Here is a 22080-nt window from a genome sequence, read left to right as displayed (position 1 = left end):
GCATGTTGTTGAAATGGGAATGTGATATGAAGAAGTTTGTTGGACTAGAGTAAATTAAAATGAGTCCATTGTATTGAGTGATTTGATTTATGAAAATTTTAGAGCTTCGGTATGATGGTAGGTTTTAACGATGAGAGGAAAACTATGAATCAAGTATCAGAATATTCTAGGAATGTTGGAAAGGGTCTTGGGTCCGTACATGGCAATTACAATATGGGTGAGGTAATAATACATACAAGTTATGGGAATTTTAAAGGAGGAATTATTGCAATAAGGATGAATATTAATTGGAAGTGGTGGCAGGGGGAGGAGGTTGTTAATCCCTTTCCCTGTTTTTATAAGTGGGAGAAGAATCTTCTTGAGAGAGTCTTAAAAAAATAGTGTAGTAAATAAAAAGATGTATAATGTATAATTATGTAATAAAAAGGATTCAGTTAAACTAAGGTGGAGGAAATGTTCAAGGAGAAGATTCAGAATTTAAGGAAATTGTATTGACTTTGGAAAGGAATTTGGTGGGCTGGGGAAGAGCTAGAGAAGAGTGTAGATGAAAACTATACCTCAATAAAAAGAAAAACAGAATATTAAAAAGACATGTACTCAAGGGTCAAGTTAAAAAAAAAAGAATGTAGTGGAAAGGGTAGAGTGGCATTACCTAAGAGATGAGACAATAACAAGGTAATAAGCTGTAGGGATTGAAATCTAGGGTGGTGAATGTGATTCCCAAGCCTGGTGATAGAAGGCAGAGGATTGGAAAGTAGATTAGAGGGGGGATATGGTAACACAGGGAGTGGGTTATGTACAGGACTGAGTAGCTCTAAAGATTCAGACTGGAACTTTGCTGTAATGGTGCTGTCTCAAACCTGCCTCTCAGATGTATAACTCTAATGTGAGTCTTCAGTAATTTAGGAGACTGGCTAATGTGAGCTGCTTCATCACATATACCTATATTGATAACTCACTTCTTGGCTTCACTTAGCATTGCACTGTCCTACCACCCATTTCTCCCTGTCTAAAACTTACTATCTAAAACTTACTTCAAAGCCCAGTTCAATTGTGCCTTTTCAAGAACTATCTCCTAATTAACTCAAACTTAAAAAATATTCCTATTTTTGAATTTCCATGGGTGTTTGCGCCTCTTATGTGATGTTTACCAGATTCCATCATATATTCTAGCTTGCTGAATTGTTTAATCTCTGCTTTTATACTGTTAACTCTGTGACAGGGACTGTCTTATTCATTTCCTATCCCCATAGCATCCAGCATGCCTAGAGTGTTCTGGTTAAGAATTCCACCTCTGGAATCAGACCAGTGATGGATTAACATGGTGACCTTGGGCAAGTTATTTGTATTTTTCAAACCTAAATTCTTCATCTATAAAATGGAGATAATGCCATTACTGAACTCACAACACTTTTGTAAGATTAAATAAAATAATTTGTGTAAAGTACTTAGCATAGTGCCTGGCAATGGTAATTACTGTTGTTTAAAATAAATGTTTATGTAATATATGAATGAATGGTTCCACAAGCTCCTTGAGAAAAAGTCATGCTTTCTGATTATTTGACATATATATATAATGGGAATAATTAGAGCGATTTTTCTGTATGCTAATGTAAATACATTAAGGTTTCTTAAAGAGGGGTATTCTAGTATAGAATATTGTAATAATAATCATTTATTTTGCAGTATTTGCCAGATATACTCTAAATACTTTAATATAGACGATCTCCCTTTATTTTGAAATATAGTTAATTTATTGTGTTTGTTTCAGGTGTACAGCAAAGTGATTCAGCTGTATATATGTTTTTCAGATTATTTTCCATTATAGGTATTACAAGATATTGAATATTGTTCCCTGTTTTATACAGTAAATCCTTGTTGCTTATCTATTTTATGTATAGTAGTTTGTATCTGTTAATCCCATACTTGTAATTTATTGTTCCGCCCACTCTCTTTCCCCTTTGGTAACCATAAGTTTTTTTTCTATGTCTGTGAGTCTGTTTCTGTTTTGTATTTAGATTCATTTGTATTAATTTTTACATTCTGCATACAAGTGATATCGTATATTTATCTTTTTATGACATTTCACTTAATATGATATTCTCTGGGTCCATTCATGTTGCTGCAAATGGCAATATTTCATTCTTTTTTATGGCTCAGTAATACTGCATTATATATATATATATGTGTGTGTGTGTCTACACACACCGCATCTTCTTTATCCAGTCATCTGTTGATACACACTTAGGTTGCTTCCATGTCTTGGCTATTATAAATAGTGCTGCTATGAACATTGGGGTGCATGTATCTTTTTGAATTAGAGTTTTCTTCTTTTCTGGATATATGCCCAGGAGTGGGATTGCTGAATCACGGTAGCTCTATTTTTTGTTTGTTTGTTTTTTAATTTAATTTATTTATTTTATTATTTTTGGCTGCATTGGGTCTTTGTTGCTGCGCACGGGCTTTCTCTAGTTGCCGCGAGTGGGGGTTACTCTTCGTTGCAGTGCGTGGCTTCTCATTGCAGTGTCTTCTCTTGTTACAGAGCACGGGCTCTAGGTGCATGGGCTTCAGTAGTTGTGGCACGCGGGCTTCAGTAGTTGTGGCTCGCGGGCTCTAGAGCGCAGGCTCAGTAGCTGTGGAGCGTGGGCTTAGTTGCTCCATAGCATGTGGGATCTTCCTGGACCAGGGCTTGAACCCGTGTCCCCTGCATTGGCAGGTGGATTCTTAACCACTGCGCCACCAGGGAAGCCCCTCCAGTTTTTGTTTTTATTTTTTAATTATTTAAAAATATTTATTTTATTTTATTTATTTATTTTGGCTGTGTTGGGTCTTAGTTGCAGCATGTGGGGTCTTTGTTGTGGTGCTCAGGCTTCTCTTCTCTCTAGTTGTGGTGTGCGGGTTCCAGGACATATGGGCTCTGTAATTGTGGCGTGTGGGGTCCAGAGCGCATGGACTCTGTAGTTTGTGACATGTGGGCTCTCTCTTTGAGGCATGCGAGCTCAGTAGATGTGGCCCCGTGGCATGTGGGATCTTAGTGCCCCAACTGGGGATCGAACCCATGTCCCCTGCATTGGAAGGAGGATTCTTTACCACTGGACCACCAGGGAAGTCCCCATTTTTTGTTTTTAAAGGAACCCACATACTGTTTTCCATAGTGGCGGTACCAACTTACATTCCCACCAACAGTGCAGGAGGATTCCCTTTTCTCCACACCCTCTCCAGCATTTATTATTTGTAGACTTTTCCATGATAGTTATTCTGACTGGTGTGAGGTGATACCTCATTGTGGTTTTGATCTCCATTTCTCTAATAATTAGCGACATTGAGCATCTTTTCATGTGCCTTTTGGCCATCTGCATGTCTTCTATGGAGAAATGTGTACTTAGGTCTTCTGCCCATTTTTTGATTGGGTTGTTTTGTTTTATTTTGTTTTGCTTTTTTGATATTGAGTTGTATGAGCTGTTTGTATATTTTAGAAATTAAGCTCTTGTCAGTCACATTGTTTGCAAATATTTTCTCCCATTCTGTAGGTTGTCTTTTCATCTTGTTGATGGTTTCCTTTGCTGTGCAAAAGCTTTTAAGTTTGATTAGGTCTCATTTGTTTAGTTTTGCTTTTATTTCTTTTGGGAGACTAGACTATGTCACTTTAATCTTGGCAATTGAAAAGCTGGATATTGTCCCCTTTTTAGAGATGAGACACTGAGTCTCAGAGAAGTCACAGCTAGTAAGCCAAGATATAAATTTAGGTTGTTGGACTTTAATATTTTTACTCTAGAGCACTGTGCTATACCAGACAGTCACAAGCAGCGATGCATCATTTATTAAAATGCTCTAATACCAACCTAGTATCAGATGGAGCAACTCAGTTATAGAACCCCTAAAATTTTGGGAAGTCACAATAGTAGTCACTAAAAGAAATGTACAAACATTCTGCAAAATAGGATAGAAGCATTTTTAACTCAATGAGTCTGTCTGTGATTTAAGCAACTGATATTCCTTTTTTAAAAATACATATATTTTATTAAATTGAAAGTTGACTAGAAAGTGAATTTATATAAGAAAGGTTTTCTTACCATTTATCTAAATGTTATATATTTTTGGTAGTCTGAGAAATGCTACTTTATTGAAAATTATTTAAATCTATCGAAAGCTTAAGTATAGAAGTTAAAATAATTTTTACATCAGTGATTGCTCGAGGAAATGCATATGGTGAAATTCATGCTATTTTCATGAAATGAGAGAAATTATTTCAGCTATATAGATTTCTGGATAAGCTATAGCCCATTCGTTATAACTGTTATTTTAAAGGTTTTTTAATTTTTAAGTTGAGATATTACATACGACACAGTACAATATCTTTAGTTTGATGATTTTTTATACTTGTATACATACACTTGTATAACTATCACCTAGATCAAGATACGGAACATTTCCAGCATCTCAGAAGGATAACTTGTATCCCATCCCAGTCAGTCAGTAGTTTTTCCCTGCTCAGGTACTCACACTATCCTAACTAGTATCAACATAGATTTGTTTTACCTGTTCCTGAATTCCACATAAATAGAATCATACATTCTTCTGCATCTGTTTTCTTCTGAACGTAATGTCTGTGAGATGTATCCGTGTTGTGCACAGCAGTAATTCATTCTTTTTTATTACTATGTAGTTTTCAATTAGCAATAATTGCGCCTCGGATAAACCTCATTGGCTACGATACTGCCACTGTGCAAAGTTTGTAGTTTTCTATTGTACGAAAAGGTTTATCCATGCTCCTGTGATGGACATTTGGATTGTTTTTAGTTTTTGACTATTAAGAACAAAGATAACTTAACATTCTTATACATGCCTTTTGGTGGACACAGGCACTCATTTCTCTTGATTAAATATCTAGAAATGTAATTGTTGGACATTGAGTAGGCAGGTGTCTAACTTTAGTAGATACTGACTGGCAAAGTAGATGTATTCGTTTACACTCCCACCAGCAATATATGAGACTTCTAGTCTCTTACCAATACTTGGTATTGTCATTCTTTTTAAGTTTACCCTTTCCAAGGGCTGTGTAATGGTATTCTCTTACCATTTTAGTTTACACTTCCCTAGTAATAATGAAATTGAGCATATTTTCATATATTTATTGGCCATTTGGACGTTCTTTTTTTATGGAGTACCTATTCAAGGCTTTTTCCCATTTTGAAGATTGGGTTGTCTTGCCTTTGCTTTATAGGAGTTCTTTATGTGTTCTGGTTATGAATCCTTTGACAGATATATGTATTATACAGTATTATTAACTATAGTCACCATGCTGTACATAGATACATGAATTATAAATAATCTTCCAGTCTGTGGTTTGCCTTCTCACTCAATGATGAGGTTTGGTGAACAGAAGTTTTTAATTTTAATGAAGTTGAGTTTATTAATTCTTTCCTTTATGGATTAGTACTACTTGAGTCTTGTTTGAGAGATCCTTGCTAACCCCAAGGTCATGAAGATATTCCCCTCATTTTTATTCTAGAAGCTTTGTCTTTGACATTTAAATCTATGATCAATTTAAAAATAATTTTTGATATAGTGTGATGTTTATTACTTATTTGTTTACCTTGTTTGGTTATCAAATTGTGTCAGCATTACTCATGGAAAAGATCATCCCTTTTCCACTGAATTGCAGTGGTGTGTTTGTCATAAATAGGTGATCACATTTGTGTGGGTCTCTACCATTCATTTTTATTATGAAATTTGTGAGAAATTTCAGTGAATTGTAAGTTCCAGGAAGACTTAGGCTGTGTTTAATTTGCTCACTACACTATACCCACTGGCTAGCACAGTGCCAGACACATGATAGACATTCAGTAATTATTTGCTGACTGAATGAAAGAATCATAAAAGAAAATCCCGTAGAAGCCTGAAAAATGTTGGTGAAGAAAGACTTAAGCTGTTCTCTGTTGCATAAATACTTAGATATGTAGCCCTCACCTTGTGTTCTCCTCCCCTGTGGCCCCCCCACCCCCCATTATAAGAATTTATCTGGTCTTATGGTTCAGCCAACATAAATCGAAGACCTACTGGATACTAGGATTTTTGCCAAGGAATTTCTTATTGAGTTCTTAGAACCAACTTTCTTTTTTCAGTTGTCATCATATGTATATTGTTTAATTGAGAAATTTTGTGAGAATCTGCTACTCTTTGATTATTTTTGACCTTTAGTCCTTCAGGTTCTGTAAAATGTATCAGTGTAAATTGTAAATGTAACAAGAAGCTAATTTGAAACAAAAGATAACTGAAAAGATTTATTCTGTTATGTTATCTCATTTAATGTTAAATGATAATTTTTACTATGTCTTTGTAGAAATTGTCACAGAAGGGAAAAGGAAAAAGCCTTCATCTTTGGAGTTACATAAGGTATGTATTAGTTTTGCTCTTAACCTTTGCATTATCTTTAGAGTTAATAATATTGAAAGTATTTTGGTATTTGTCTTTTTAATAAAATTTTAGTAATTAAATTTAATTTAGTAATTAAATTTAATTAAAATTTAATAAAATAAAATTAATTAAATCCATAATTAATCAGTGTTTTTTGGGGAATGGTATATCCTAATTAACCAAGGGTTAGCTAGGAAACCCTTTCTGGGACCAGCCTTGTTTAAATCATTGTAAAATTTTCCAGTATACTTTCCGAGTCTTATTTTAGATTTATATAGAACAGAACTCATTTCTTTGATGACTGAATATATTAGAGCACCTGAGATTCATTCACTTATGATACTGTAGATGTTGAAGGGTTGTATTCAAGTCATGTGCTGAAATTTACTGTTTGGAATATGTATGTGTGTCCTTTTAAACATACTTTTTTTCATTTATTTATTTCTTTTATATAAGCCAAGAGTAGCAAAACAAGTAAAATGAAGTTTCTACCTACATAGAGGTGTTTAAAAAAATTTAATCTGTGTTTTTAGAAAGATAATCTTTTTTTCCTATAGAATTTTGTGATTTAAATGCCATAGTACCTTGATTTGCATTATAATAATTTATTAGAGACTTTTCTCTGAAACATTCTAATTATACACAGAGGACTTTAATTTGGTGTATTTTTTGGAACAAAGAGGGACAAGAAGAAATCATAAAGGAGGGCTGTGAGAGGAATCAAGAGTACCTTACAAGACCACACAGAGAGCATGGCTTTGGATACTCTTTTTCTACCTTGGCTTACTTCAGATTTGTGGGGTGTGGTTTCTTCATTTAAAATTCTGGGACTTCCCTGGTGGCACAGTGGTTAAGAATCCAACTGCCAGTGCAGGGGACATGGGTTCTATCCCTGGTCCGGAAGATCCCACATGCCGCAGAGCAACTAAGCCCGTGCGCCACAGCTACTGAGCCTACACTCTAGAGCCTGGGCGCCACAACTACTGAAGCCCGTGCTCCTAGAGCCTGTGTTCCGCAACAAGAGAAGCCACCGCCATGAGAAGCCCACACACCACAGTAAAGAATAGCCCCCACTCGCCGCAACTAGAGAAAGCCCATGCGCAGCAATGAAGACCCAACACAGCCAAAAAAAGAAAAAAAAAGAAAAAAATCCGGATTTAGGGAATCCAGGCGGTTCAGTGGTTAGGACTCCATGCTTTCACTGCTGTGGGCCCGGGTTCGATCCCTTATTGGGGAGCTAAGATCCCACAAGCCGTGCCATTCAGCCAAAATAATTCTGGATTTAGCTTAAGTGAGGTAGATGAGGGAGTTAAAAAAGAAATTTACATTGCTATTATACCCAGTTTTATTATTTATTTATGTATTTGATTTTTAAGAATTTTTATTGGAGTATAGTTGATTTACAAGGTTGTGTTAGTTTTAGGTGTACAGCAAATGAATCAGTTATACATATATCCACTCTTTTTTAGATTCTTTTCCCATATAGGTCATTACAGAGTATGGAGTAGAGTTCCCTGTGCTATACAGGGTACTTATTAGTTATCTATTTTATGTGTAGTAGTGTGTATATGACAATCCCAGTCTCCCAGTTTATCCCTCCCCCACCCCTTTCTCTTCTAGTAACCATAAGTTTGTTTTCTACATCTGTGACTCTATTTCTGTTTTGTAAATAAGTTCATTTGTACCAGTTTTTAGGTGCCACATATAAGCAATATCATATGATATTTGTCTTTCTCTGTCTGACTTACTTTACTCAGTGTGACAATCTCTAGGTCCATCCTTGTTGCTGCAAATGGCATTATTTTGTTCTTCTTTATGGCTGAGTAATATTCCACTGTATATATATGTACCACATCTTCTTTATCCATTCCTCTGTCGATGGACACTTAGGTTGCTTCCATGTCCTGGCTATTGTAAATAGAGCTGCAATGAACATTGTGGTACATGACTCTTTCTGAATTATGGTTTTCTCAGGGTATATGCCCAGTAGCGGGATTGCTGGGTCATATGGTAGTTCTATTTTTAGTTTTTTAAGGAACCTCCATACTGTTCTCCTTAGTGGCTGTATCAGTTTACATTCCCACCAACAGTGCAAGAGGGTTCCCTTTTTTTCTCCACACCCTCTCTAGCATTTATTGTTTGTAGATTTTTTGATGATGGCCATTCTGACTGGTGTGAGGTAATACCTCATTGTAGTTTTGATTTTTGTTTCTCTAATAATTAGTGATGTTGAGCATCTTTTCTTGTGCTTTTTGGCCATCTGTATGTCTTTGGAAAATGAGAAAAATGTACATTTAGATCTTCCTCCCATTAAAAAAAAATATTATTATTATTATTATTTTGGCCACACCACATGGCATGTGGGATCTTAGTTCCCTGTCCAGAGATTGAACCCCCGCCCCCTACATTGGAAGCGTGGTGTCTTAACCGCTGGACCGCCAGGGAAGTCCCTGTTTGTTTTTTTTGATTGGGTTGTTTGTTTTTTTGATATTGAGCTGCCTGAGCTGTTTGTATATTTTGGAGATTAATCCCTTGTTGGTCTCTTCATTTGCGAATATTTTCTTCCATTTTGAGGGTTGTCTTTTTGTTTATGATTTCCTTTGCTGTGCAAAAGGTTTTAAGTTTAATTAGGTCCCATTTGTTTGTTTTTGTTTTTATTTTCATTACTCTAAGAGGTGGATCCAAAAGATATCGCTACTATTTATGTCAAGAGTGTCCTGCCTATGTTTTCCTCTAAGAGTTTTATAGTATCCGGCCTTACATTTAGGTCTTTTTTCAAAAAAACCTATTTATTTATTTATTTATTTATTTATTTTTGGCTGCATTGGGTCTTCATTGCTGTGCGCAGGCTTTCTCTAGTTGTGGCAGGCGGGGGCCACTCCCATTGCGGTGCATGGGCTTCTCATTGCAGTGGCCTCTCTTGTTGCGGAGCACAGGCTCTAGGCACATGGGCTTCAGTAGTTGTGGCATGCGGGCTCAGTAATTGTGGCTCGCAGGCTCTAGAGCGCAGGCTCAGGAGCTGTGGCACACGGGCTTAGTTGTCCCGTGGCATGTGGGAACCTCACGGACCAGGGGTCGAACCCATGTCCCCTGCATTGGCAGGCAGATTCTCAACCACTGGGCCACCAGGGAAGTCCCCATTTAGATCTTTAATCCAACTTGAGTTTATTTGTGTGTATGTATACCTGGTTTTAAATACCTCTGTATTGACTGCTACTTCTTTTCTGCTTAATACCTTCAGTGAAGTGAAATGCTTTGCTTTAGGACATTGGTTTATGCATCTTGCTCTGAAGCTCCACCATTAGAAATTCATAATTTGTATTATGAATTTGTAGTATGAGTGTACTGACTAAATACATTTCTCTTATTTTTAGTTGTACAGCAATGTTTTTTAAAACTGTTAATTTTCAAGTAACTTTAAATTTACAGAAATAGTACAGTTTCCATCTACCCTTCACTCAGCTTCCCCCAGTGTTAATGTATTACATAACTATAGTACAGTTATCAACATAAAGAAGTTAACATGGGTATATTTTAAACTATAGACATTATTTGAATTTCTTCAATTTTTTCACTAATGTCATTTTTCTGTTTTAGGATCCAATTCAGGATCTCACATTGCATTGATTTCCTTAAGTCTATGACAGTTCTTGTCTTTTTTCTTTCATGACCATGACACTTTTAAAGAATACTAGGCAATATTTTCTTGAATCCTTAAGTTTGAGTTTGTGTTATGTTTCTAATCATGTGTGATTAGATTAAGGTTGTGGCTTTTTGAGAACAATACCACAGAAGTGTTGTGCCCTTCTCAGTTGTCCTATCAGGGGTACATAATGATGGTATGTCTTATTACTGGTGATGTCAATCTTGGATCACCTGGTTAAGATGGTGTCTGCGTGGTTACTCCATTGTAAAGTTATTTTTTATCTTTAATAAATAGATATCTTGGGAGAGATATCTTATGTTTTTTCTCCCAGTTTTATTGAGGTATAATTGACATATAGCACTCCATAAGTTTAAGGTGTACAATATAATGATTTTTCTTACATACATCATGAAATGATTACCACAGTAGGTTTAGTGAACATCCATCATCTCATATAGATAAAACATTAAAGAAATAGAAAGAAATTTTTTCCCTTGTGATGAGAACTCTTTGGTTTTATTCTTTTAACAACTTCTATTTATAACGTACATCAGTGATCATTTCTTTATCGTGTTGTATGTTACATCCCTAGTACTTATTTATCTTACAATTGGAAGTTTGTATTGGGAGAGATATTTTGAATCTATGCAAATATACTGTTTCTTCTTAGACTTTCACCCACTGTTTTAGCATTTAACAGTGGATCTTGCTTGCAACAGTTAAAATACGATATTCTATTGGTGACTTTCTATTTTCTTCATTCCCTCTATATTTATTAAAATTCTTCTGGAAGGGACAGTTGTCCCACTTGTCTCATTTATTCAGTTATTTACATATATCAACATGGACTTATAGGTATTTATTTTATTCTATGTGTTATAATCTGCTACTGTCATTACTGGTTTTGTTGATCAAAGTATTCCAGCTTTGGCATTGGAAGTTCTTTCAGGATGGCTCTTGTGCCCTTTTGACATGCTCCTATGTTTGTTTGTTTGTTTTTTTGAGCTCTTCCTTACTTTCTGGTACTATAAGATACTTTCCAAGGAGCTCTGTTTTTTTAAATTCAAGAATAGTATTCAGAAACCCAGCTCAGGGTGCTAGATGTGCTCATTGCTGCTGGGGTGTCATCATTTCTAGGCTCTCAATAAACAGGACTAGAAGAATATATGTATACTAACTCATACATATACATACATATCTGTATTTATTTCTCTATCTGCCTATCTATACATCTAAAGAAACCCTCATGAGTTCAGTACTGTTACTTCTGATTCCAATCCAATACCACAGGGCTTATTTTAGCCTGCCCTCTTTCCTTATTTATTTATTTTTTAATATTTATTTATTTGGCTGTGCTGGGTCTTAGTTGTGGCACGTGAGATATTTGTTACGCCACGCGGGATCTTTAGTTGCAGCATGTGAACTCTTAGTTGCGGCACGCAGGATCTAGTTCTCTGACCAGGGATCAAACCCCCGGCCCCCTGCGGAGTCTTAGCCACTGGACCATCAGGGAAGTCTCCTTCTTCGCTTATTTTTAACTTTTCTGTCTCTCAGTATCTACATTATATTTTCTTATTTGTTCAACCATAATACTCACATAAAGTTGTGGTACTGCTGTTTAAAAATGTAGAATTTTTTTAGAATACTGGCATATTAAATTCTTGTTAGCAGTTAATAGTATTGCTTTTTCTCTCAAGGCAGCTAGGGAAATAAATCACTGAAAGGACTAAAGTTTTGATTGGTATAGGGACAAGACTCTGATATATTTTAAGTACTTAAAAAAATATTTCTATATCAATACTAGATTGTTGTGAAGAAAGTAGAAAATTCAGTTGAACAAAAAGAATACCACCTGGACACAGTTAAAATTAACACTGAAGTGTATATCCTACTAATTTGTCTGCGTATCTGTATATCTATCTATAATAAACAAATATTTAAATATTAATGGTTGAAAACCACAAAATACTATTTTATTATTTACTTTTTCTACTTAATTATATATTATAAACATTTTCTGAAATCAAGTTTAAAGCATTGCTCAGTAGATACTTATTGGGTACTTAACATGTATTGGACACTATACTAGGCATAAGTACTAGGGAAGCAGTGGTAAACATTTTCAATGACTACATTATATTCAACTGTAGGGATGTATCACAGTTAATTTAACCACTATCCTGTCATTATATTTTTGAATTGTTTTCAGTTAAAAATTATAAATTGTACTGCAGTTATTATCCTTGTAGCTAAATCTTTGGAACATCATTATCTACTAATTATTCCTGGCCTTTTGATAGGTGCTGGAACTAGATTAACTCAAGGCTTTTATCTCTGGATAGATGTAGAGTAAGAGTGTGAACACTTTGAGTTCTGCTAATGGGGAGATCCATAGCCTTTGGCTTTTTAAATGAGGAGGTTGATACTGGAAACTAAAAACCAAGACTTTCATTCTTCCTTGGTAAGTCATAGCCATATCTTTGAGCAGACCCCAAAGTTTCCCTAAATAATAATTCTACATCTATGTAGTATCTGAAGAAATAAGTGATTAAGGTTCTGAAGTTCTGTATTAAGAATACGGCAGAGATCATTTCAGCTTGTAAGGAGCATATGTTAGCAATGCATAACTTGTCGATAGAATCCAGCATATTCACCCCCCCTACCCATTATCTTCTTTTGATAGCATTCTCTTTTTGAGGGCATACTGTAATGAATTAGGTATAAAATGAACCTCAAAGTGACTGTGTGAATTGATTTGCTGACAGGCTTGTTTAGTATTACATTTGAACATTAGTAAGTAAAATAAAATAAATGTTCTTGAGCTTTGTTTTTGGGAAGTTGTTAGAGTTCTATCAATGTATTTAAGTATAACTTGAAGGGAAGGGAGTTTAGAACACTTTTTTGCCTTAAAAGATTAAATTTTGATCTTTAAAGTATTAGGAGAGTATTGAAAATATTTGAAAGTATTAGGAGTCTGTTCTGATTCTTATAATGGAATTATAATATAGGCTTTGCAGAATCATTAGTGGCTTAGAATCTCTGTTGATTGTACACAGTTGAGATCATGATTAAAATTTGTCTATGAATAGATCAGATTGTTGTAAAGAGACAGACATTATTTTTATGATTTAATCATTAAGAAAAAGTGAGTGTAGAAAAATTTGACGGAGTAGTTAGTTGTACCTAAAATCTGCTTGCCACGCATATACAATATTAGACCGAGAGATTTAGATATGTAATTTATTGACCAGGAAGCTGCAGCAGAGGTTTTTCTGGAGCTTTAAATGTTTATTTATTTTTTCTTGCTTTTAATAGTTGCGTGATATTCCTATTAAAAAATAAAACATGTGGAAACTGTAGGAAAACACAAAAATGAAAATAAAAATCACTCCTTATATTAGCATTCAGAGCTAGTCACTGGTAAACGTTTTTGTGCATATCCTTTCACATTTGTTTTCCATATATGGATTTTTTTTTTTTGCCTTATAAAAGATCATTCTGTAGATATGATTTTCTTTATTATATTGGAAATAATTTCTTATTTGTTCTGGAACATGTTTTTTAATAACTACTGTACAGTATCTCATTATTTGTCTTTACAGTAATTTTATTTGTGTTCTTTTATTATCATTGTTTCTATTTTTTCTATACTATAAATAATATATAGTCTATGTCCCTGTTCATAAATGTTTGTATGTATATACAGTTGGTCCTCGAACACAATGTATTTGAACTGCTTCAGTCCACTTATACACAGAAGTTTTAAAAATAAATACTATAGTACTACACGATCTGTGGTTGGTTGAACCTGAGGATGTGGAACTGTGGATACATAAGGCTGATTATAAAGTTACTCAAATTTTCAGTTGTGCAGGGGTCGGTGCCCCAACTCCTGAATTGTTCAAGGGTCTACTGTACTTTGATTTTCAAACCTTTTGATGCTTGTTTAGAGTTTTAATAAATTTCCACATTTCATATATTTATGCTTTTAGGGGAAGTAGAGAGCTCCTTTTTTTGAAGATAGGGTAAATTATATTTTGTGTCCATCCTAACGGAAGTATACATGAATATTTATTAGGGTAAATAATTTAATAACATTGAGTCTAATCCACTCATAGGTAAAATAATAAAAACTAATTACTGTGAAAAAAGAATATAAAATCTTCCACAGAAGACATCAGAAGTCTTTTATTTTTACAAAATACTCAACACCTATACCCAACTCTTTAAAAAATATCAGCTGCTCTCCTTCAAGTTTGAACTTGTTACCTTTTTAGGTTATTACTAGGGCTGTGTAACAGATTATCCCCAAACTTAGTGGTTTAAACTTATTTGGCTCATGAATCTGCTGTCTGGCCAGGGTTCAGAGATAGCTTTTCTTGGTTTCATTTGGAGTTATCTAGGTTTGCTTGGGGGCTGAGGCCTGGAATCATCTTAAAGGATCACTCACTCACTTACCTTGATACCTGTGTTTGGAAGCCTCATATATCTTGTTATATATCTGTTCTTTTTAGCCTTCTCATGAAATCTTTGCAGCACAGCAGCTTCAGGGTATCCAAGATTTTTTTTAACCTGTGGCTTACAGCTCCCAAGGCATGTATACTGAGAGACAGAGAGAGACGGAAAAAAAGAGGGAGGAAGGAAGGGAAAACACACAAATATTGCTACATGAAAGGTAGGCTGAAGCAGTGTAGCTATACATAATGCTTTTTATGATCTAGCCTTGGAAGTCACAGGCCTGCCCAGATTCAAGGGGAAGGAACATAGACTGCACCTGATGTTGGAGAACTGGTCAGTATCACATTGTAAGAAGAGCATGTGGGTTGTAGAATATTGATATGGCCATGATTGGAAAACACAATATGCCACAGTATCTAATGTAGGCTAAATACCTACTCACAAAGGATCCATGGGTGTGAACAGTCTGAAGCCCTTGTCTTACTCCCTGAAAAAACAACTGTTATTCCCTGATTAAGAATACAAAGGAAATGACTGATTTAGAGATAATGTTTTGGCAGATGAAGAATTATAAAGAGGTACCTTTAATATAAATTAAATGTAAATAATTAAGATGTTACTGATGCCCAAGAGGATTAACTCCAGGGCACTAATGAAATAAAAGTGTTCAGATACCCTTTCTTCACACTTATTTTATCCTCCTAACTTATGTTTACTCTCATTGAAATCATTTTATTGTTGTCACTGGTTGTAGTTGATACAGTGCTTATTATATGTTATGTAATAAGCTGAACTTGATGCTTAACAATCATTTATAATGTGAAAGTTAAATTATTTTAAGTTCTAAACAAATGATTTCAAACTTGTGGCTACACTATATCCATCCATTCATTTGTTTATTCAGTATCATGAGCCATACACTTTGGAGATGTAAAGGTGACTAAGGGTGCTGTCTTTAAGGACCTCCACAGTCTGGAGAAGAAGACAGACATGTAGACAACTAATTATAAAATAGTATGATATGTGTTAATACAAATTACCAAGTACTAACACCCAGAGAAAGGAACGCCTTGGTGTGGGAGTGTTGACTGTGTGGATAAGAGAATAATTTTGTGCAGAATCTGAGGTATTTAATAGGGGAGAAATAGAGGGAAGAGCATTCTAGGTTGGAGGAGCAGTACGTACAGAGGTGTAGAGATGTATGCTTGAAGAAGGTTGAGCAAACTCAGTGGGGTTGGGGTGTAGAGTTTGTGATATTTGGCTGATGTCAAAGAGCCCAGATTGTTAAGAGTTTTATATATAAGTAATGGGTGCTATTGTTGTATTTTAAGATTGTAGCCATAATTAGATTTGTGTGTTAGAGACCTCTGGCGATAGCGTTTGAAAGATTAAAAGGGAAAAAAAACTGCAAGTAAGAATAGTTAAGAAGTTATTATGGGGGGAACCTTCAAGATGGCAGAGGAGTAAGACGTGGAGATCACCTTCTTCCCCACAGATACATCAAAAATACATCTACATGTGGAACAACTGTTACAGAACACCTACTGAACGCTGGCAGAAGACCTCAGACTTCCCAAAAGGCAAGAAACTCCCCACATACCTGGGTAGGGCAAAAGAAAAAAGGAAAAACAGAGACAAAAGGATAGGGGTCCTCTGGGCAGGAGCAGCAGATTAAATCTCCACAATCAACTTGATGTACCCTGCATCTCTGGAATACCTGAATAGACAACGAATCATCCCAAAACTGAGGCGATGGACTTTGGGAGCAACTATAGACTTGGGGTTTGCTTTCTGCATCTAATTTGTTTCTGGATTTTTGTTTATCTTAGTTTAGAATTTAGAGCTTATTATCATGGGTAGATTTGTTCATTGATTTGGTTGCTCTCTTCCTTTTATATGTATATATATATTTTTCTCCTTTTTCTCTTTTTGTGAGTGTGTATGCATATGCTTTCTGTGATTTTGTCTGTATAGTTTTGCTTTTACAATTTATCCTAGGGTTATATCGTTTTTTTGTTTTTTTTTGGGTGTAGTTTTTCATGCTTGTTATCATTGCTGGATTTGTTTTTGGTTTGGTTACTCTCTTCTTCCTTTCCTTTTTTTTTTCTTTTTAATATTAAAAAAAATTTTTATTTTAATTATTTTATATTTTTCTCCTCCTTCCTCCCTCCCTCCCTCCCTCCTTCCCTCCCTCCCTCCCTTCCTTCCTTCCTTCCCTTTATCCCTGTCTCCCTCCCTTCCTCCCTCCCTCCCTCTCTCCCTTCCTATCTCTCCCTTTTCTTCTGAGCTGCGTGGCTGACAGGGTCTTGGTGCTCCAGCCGGGTGTCAGGCCTGAGCCTCTGAGGTGGGAGAGCCGAGTTCAGGATATTGGTCCACCAGAGACCTCCCGGCCCCTCGTAATATCAAACGGTGAAAGCTCTCGCAGAGATCTCCATCTCAGTGCTACGAGCCAGCTCCACTCAATGACCAGCAAGCTACAGTGCTGGACACCCTGTGCCAAACAACTAGCAAGACAGGAACACAACCCCATCCATTAGCAGGGAGGCTGCCTAAAATCATAGTAAGTTCACAGACACCCCAAAACACACCACCGGATGCAGTACTGCCCACCAGAAAGATGAGTTGCAGCGTAATCCACCAGAACACAGGCACCAGTCCGCTCCACCAGGAAACCTACAAAAACCACTGAACCAACCTTAACTACTGGGGCAGACACCAAAAACAATGGGAACTACGAACTTGCCACCTGTGAAAAGGAGACCCCAAACACAGTAAGTTAAGCAAAATGAGAAGACCTAAATACACAGCAGATGAAGGAGCAAGGTAAAAACGCACCAGACCAAATCAATGAAGAGGAAATAGGCAGTCTACCTGAAAAAGAATTCAGAGTAATGATAGTAGAGATGATTAAAAATCTTGGAAATAGAATGGAGGAAATACGAGAAACGTTTAAGAAGGACCCAGAAAACCTAAAGAGCAAACAGACAATGATGAACAGCATAATAAATGAAATTAAAAATTCTCTAGAAGGAATCGATAGCAGAATAACTGAGGCAGAAGAACGGATAAGTGACTTGGAAGATAAAATAGTGGAAATAACTACTGCAGAGCAGAATAAAGAAAAAAGAAGGAAAAGAACTGAGGACAGTCTCAGAGACTTCTGGGACAACATTAAACGCACCAACATTCAAATTATAGGGGTTCCAGAAGAAGAAGTGAAAAAGAAAGGGACTGAGAAGATATTTGAAGAGATTATAATTGAAAACTTCCCTAATATGGGAAAGGAAATAGTTAATCAAGTCCAGGAAGCACAGAGAGTCCCATACAGGATAAATCCAAGGAGAAATACGCCAAGACACATATTAATCAAACTGTCAAAAATTAAATACAAAGAAAACATATTAAAAGCAGCAAGGGAAAAACAACAAATAATATACAAGGGAATCCCCATAAGGTTAACAGCTGATCTTTCAGCAGAAACTCTGCAAGCCAGAAGGGTGTGGCAGGACATATTTAAAGTAATGAAAGGGAAAAACCTACAACCAAGATTACTCTACCCAGCAAGGATCTCATTCAGATTTGATGGAGAAATTAAAACCTTTCCAGACAAGCAAAAGCTAAGAGAATTCAGCAACACCAAGCCAGCTTTACAACAAATGCTAAAGGAACTTCTCTAGGCAGAAACACAAGAGAAGGAAAAGACCTACAAAAACAAACCCAAAACAATTAAAGTGGTAAAAGGAACATAAATATTGATAACTACCTTAAGTGTAAATGGACTAAATGCTCCAACCAAAAGACATAGATGGCTGAATGGATACAAAAACAAGAACTGCATGTATGTTTTCTACAAGAGACCCACTTCAGACCTAGGGACACATACAGACTGAAAGTGAGGGGATGGAAAAAGATATTCCATGCAAATGGAAATCAAAAGAAAGCTGGAGTAGCAAGTCTCATATCAGACAAAATAGACTTTAAAATAAAGACTATTACATGAGACAAAGAAGGACACTACTTAATGATCAAGGTATCAATCCAAGAAGAAGATATAATAACTGTAAATATTTATGCACCCAACATAGGTGCACCTCAATACATAAGGCAAATGCTAACAGCCATAAAAGGGGAAATCGACAGTAACACAATCATAGTAGGGGACTTTAACACCCCACTTTCACTAATGGCCAGATCACCCAAAATGAAAATAAATAAGGAAACACAAGGTTTAAATGATACATTAAACAAGATGGACTTAATTGATACTTATAGGACATTCCATCCCAAAACAACAGAGTACACTTTCTTCTCAAGTGCTCATGGAACATTCTCCAGGATAGATCACATCTTGGGTCACAAATCAAGCCTTGTTAAGTTTAAGAAAATTGAAATCATGTTAAGTATCTTTTTCAACCACAATGCTATGAGACTAGATATCAATTACAGGAAAAAATCTGTAAAAAATACAAACTCATCGAAGCTAAACAATACACTACTAAGTAACCAAGAGATCACTGAAGAAATCGAAGAGGAAATCAGAAAATACCTAGAAACAAATGACGACGAAAACACGACAACCCAAAACCTATGGGATGCAGAAAAAGCAGTTCTAAGAGCGAAGTTTATAGCAATACAATCCTACCTCAAGAAACAAGAAACATCTCAAATAAACAAGCTAACCTTACACCTAAAGCAATTGGAGAAAGAAGAACAAAAAAACCCCAAAGTTAGCAGAAGGAAAGAAATCGTAAAGATAAGATCCAAAATGAATGAAAAAGAAATGAAGGAAACGATAGCAAAGAATAATAAAACTAAAAGCTGATTCTTTGATAAGATGAACAAAATTGATAAACCATTAGCCAGACTCATCAAGCAAAACTGGGAGAAGACTCAAATCAACAGGATTAGAAATGAAAAAGGAGAACTAACAACTGACACTGTAGAAATACAAAGGATCTTGAGAGATTACTACAAGCAACCATATGCCAGTAAAATGCACAACCTGGAAGAAATGGACAAATTCTTAGAAAATCACAACCTTCTGAGACTGAACCAGAAAGAAATAGAAAATATAAACAGACCAGTCACAAGCACTGCAATTGAAACTGTGATTAAAAATCTTCCAACAAACAAAAGCCCAGCACCAGGTGGCTTCACAGGTGAATTCTATCAAACATTTAGAGGAGAGCTAACACCTATCCTTCTCAAACTCTTCCAAAATATAGCAGAGGGAGAAACACCCCCAAACTCATTCTATGAGGCCACCATCACCTTGATACCACAACCAGACAAGGTTTCACAAAAAAAATCAAACTACAGGCCAATATCACTGATGAACATAGATGCAAAAATCCTCAACAAAATACTAACAAACAGAATCCAACAGCTCATTAAAAGGATCATACACCATGATCCAGTGGGGTTTGTCCCAGGAATGCAAGGATTCTTCAATATATGCAAATCCATCAGGGTGATACACCATATTAACCAACTGAAGGATAAAAACCTTATGATAAGCTCAATAGATGCAGAAAAAGCTTTCCACAAAACTCAACACTGATTGATGATAAAAACCCTCCAGAAAGTAGACATAGAGGGAACCTGCCTCAACATAATAAAGGCTATATATGACAAACCAACAGCCAACGTCATTTTCAATGGTGAAAAACTGAAACTCTTTCCACCAAGATCAGGAAGGAGACAAGGTTGCCCACTCTCACCACTGTTATTCAACATAGTTTTGGAAGTTTCAGCCACAGCAGTCAGAAAAGAAAAAGAAATAAAAGGAATCCAAATCAGAAAAGAAGTAAAACTGTCACTGTTTGCAAATGAAATGATACTGTACATAGAGAGTCCTAAATATGCTACCAGAAAACTACTAGAGCTGATCAGTGAGTTTGGTAATGTAGCAGGATACAAAATTAATGCACAGAAATCTCTTGCATTCCTTTACACTAATGATGAAAAATCTGAAAGAGAAATTAAGGAAACACTCCCATTTACCACTGCAACAAAAAGAATAAAATACCTAAGAATATACCTACCTAAGGAGAAAAAAGATCTGTATGCAGAATACTATAAGACACTGATGAAAGAAATTAAAGACGATGTGAACAGATGGAGAGATGTCATGTTCTTGGATTGGACTAATCAACATTGTGAAAATGACTATACTACCCAAAGCAATTTACAGATTCAGTGCAATCCCTATCAAACTACCACTGGCATTTTTCACAGAACTAGAGCAAAAAATTTCACAATTTCTATTAAAACACAAAAGACTCCTAATAGCCAAAGGAATCTTGAGAAAGAAAAATGGAGCTGGAGGAATCAGGCTCCCTGCCTTCAGAGTATACTACAGAGCTACAGTAATTAAGACAGTATGGTACTGGCAGAAAAACAGAAATATAAATCAGTGGAACAGGATAGAAAGCCCAGAGATAAATCCACACACATATGGTCACCTTATCTTTGATAAAGGAGTCAAGAATATACAGTGGAGAAAAGACAACCTCTTCAATAAGTGGTGCTGGGAAAACTGGACAGCTACATATAAAAGAATGAAATTAGAACACTCCCTAACACCATACACAAAAATAAACCAAAAATTGATTAAAGACCTAAATGTAAGGCCAGACACTTTAAAACTCTTAGAGGAAAACAGAACACTCTATGACATAAATCACAGCAAGATCCTTTTTGACCCACTGCCTAGTGTAATGGGAATAAAAACAAAAATAAACAAATGGGATCTAATGAAACTTAAAAGCTTTTGCACAGCAAAGGAAACCATAAGACGAAAAGACAACCCTCATAATGGAAGAAAATATTTGCAAACGTAGCAACTGACAAAGGATTAATCTTCAAAATATACAAGCAGCCCATGCAGCTCAATATCAAAAAAACAAACAATGCAATCCAAAAATGGGCAGAAGAGCTAAATACACATTTCTCCTTAGAATGTGTACAGATGGTCAACAAACACATGAAAGGGTGCTTAACATCACTAATTATTAGAGAAATGCAAATCTAAACTACTATGAGGTATCACCTCACACCAGTCAGAATGGCTATCATCAAAAAATCTACAAACAATAAAAGCTGGAGAGGGTGTGGAGAAAAGGGAATCCTCCTGCAATGTTGGTGGGAATGTAAATTGATACAGCCACTATGGAGAACAGTATGGAGGTTCCTTAAAAAACTAAAAATAGAACTACCATATGACCCAGCAATTCCACTACTGGGCATATACCCTGAGAAAACCATAATTCAAAAAGAGTCATGTACCACAATGTTCATTATAGCTCTATTTACAATAGCCAGGACATGGAAGCAACCTAAGTGTCCATCGACAGATGAATGGATAAAGAAGATGTGGCACATATATACAATAGAATAACACTTGGCCATAAAAAGAAACAAAACTGAGTTATTTGTAGTGAGGTGGATGGACCTAGAGTCTGTCATAGAGAGTGAAGTATGTCAGAAAGAGAAAAACAAATACCGTATGCTAACACACATATATAGAAAGTTTAAAAGAAGAAGGTTCTGAAGAACCT

General features: G+C 35.8%; 1 protein-coding gene and 1 pseudogene across 22 annotated transcripts in view; one reads left to right on the top strand and one right to left on the bottom strand.

The window, feature by feature from the left end:
* SENP7 (SUMO specific peptidase 7) overlaps positions 1-22080 on the top strand; it is a 170844-nt gene that overhangs the window by 24376 nt on the left and 124388 nt on the right. For 17 of the 22 annotated variants that reach the window (XM_029213805.1, XM_029213804.1, XM_029213818.1 and 14 more), the window contains one exon: positions 6344-6396. In XM_029213805.1, coding sequence (XP_029069638.1) covers positions 6344-6396 — 53 coding nt within the window. The other 5 variants (XM_029213811.1, XM_029213808.1, XM_029213809.1 and 2 more) reach the window with 5 other exon arrangements.
* LOC114891378 lies at positions 4651-4734 on the bottom strand (annotated as a pseudogene).

This window comes from Monodon monoceros, unplaced genomic scaffold (assembly GCF_005190385.1).
Source record: "Monodon monoceros isolate NGI ecotype Baffin Bay Population unplaced genomic scaffold, NGI_Narwhal_1 Super_Scaffold_11, whole genome shotgun sequence".
Taxonomy (NCBI): Eukaryota; Metazoa; Chordata; class Mammalia; order Artiodactyla; family Monodontidae; genus Monodon; species Monodon monoceros.
Note: the sequence above shows the minus strand (reverse complement) of the source record. Positions and strands in the feature narration are given on the sequence as shown.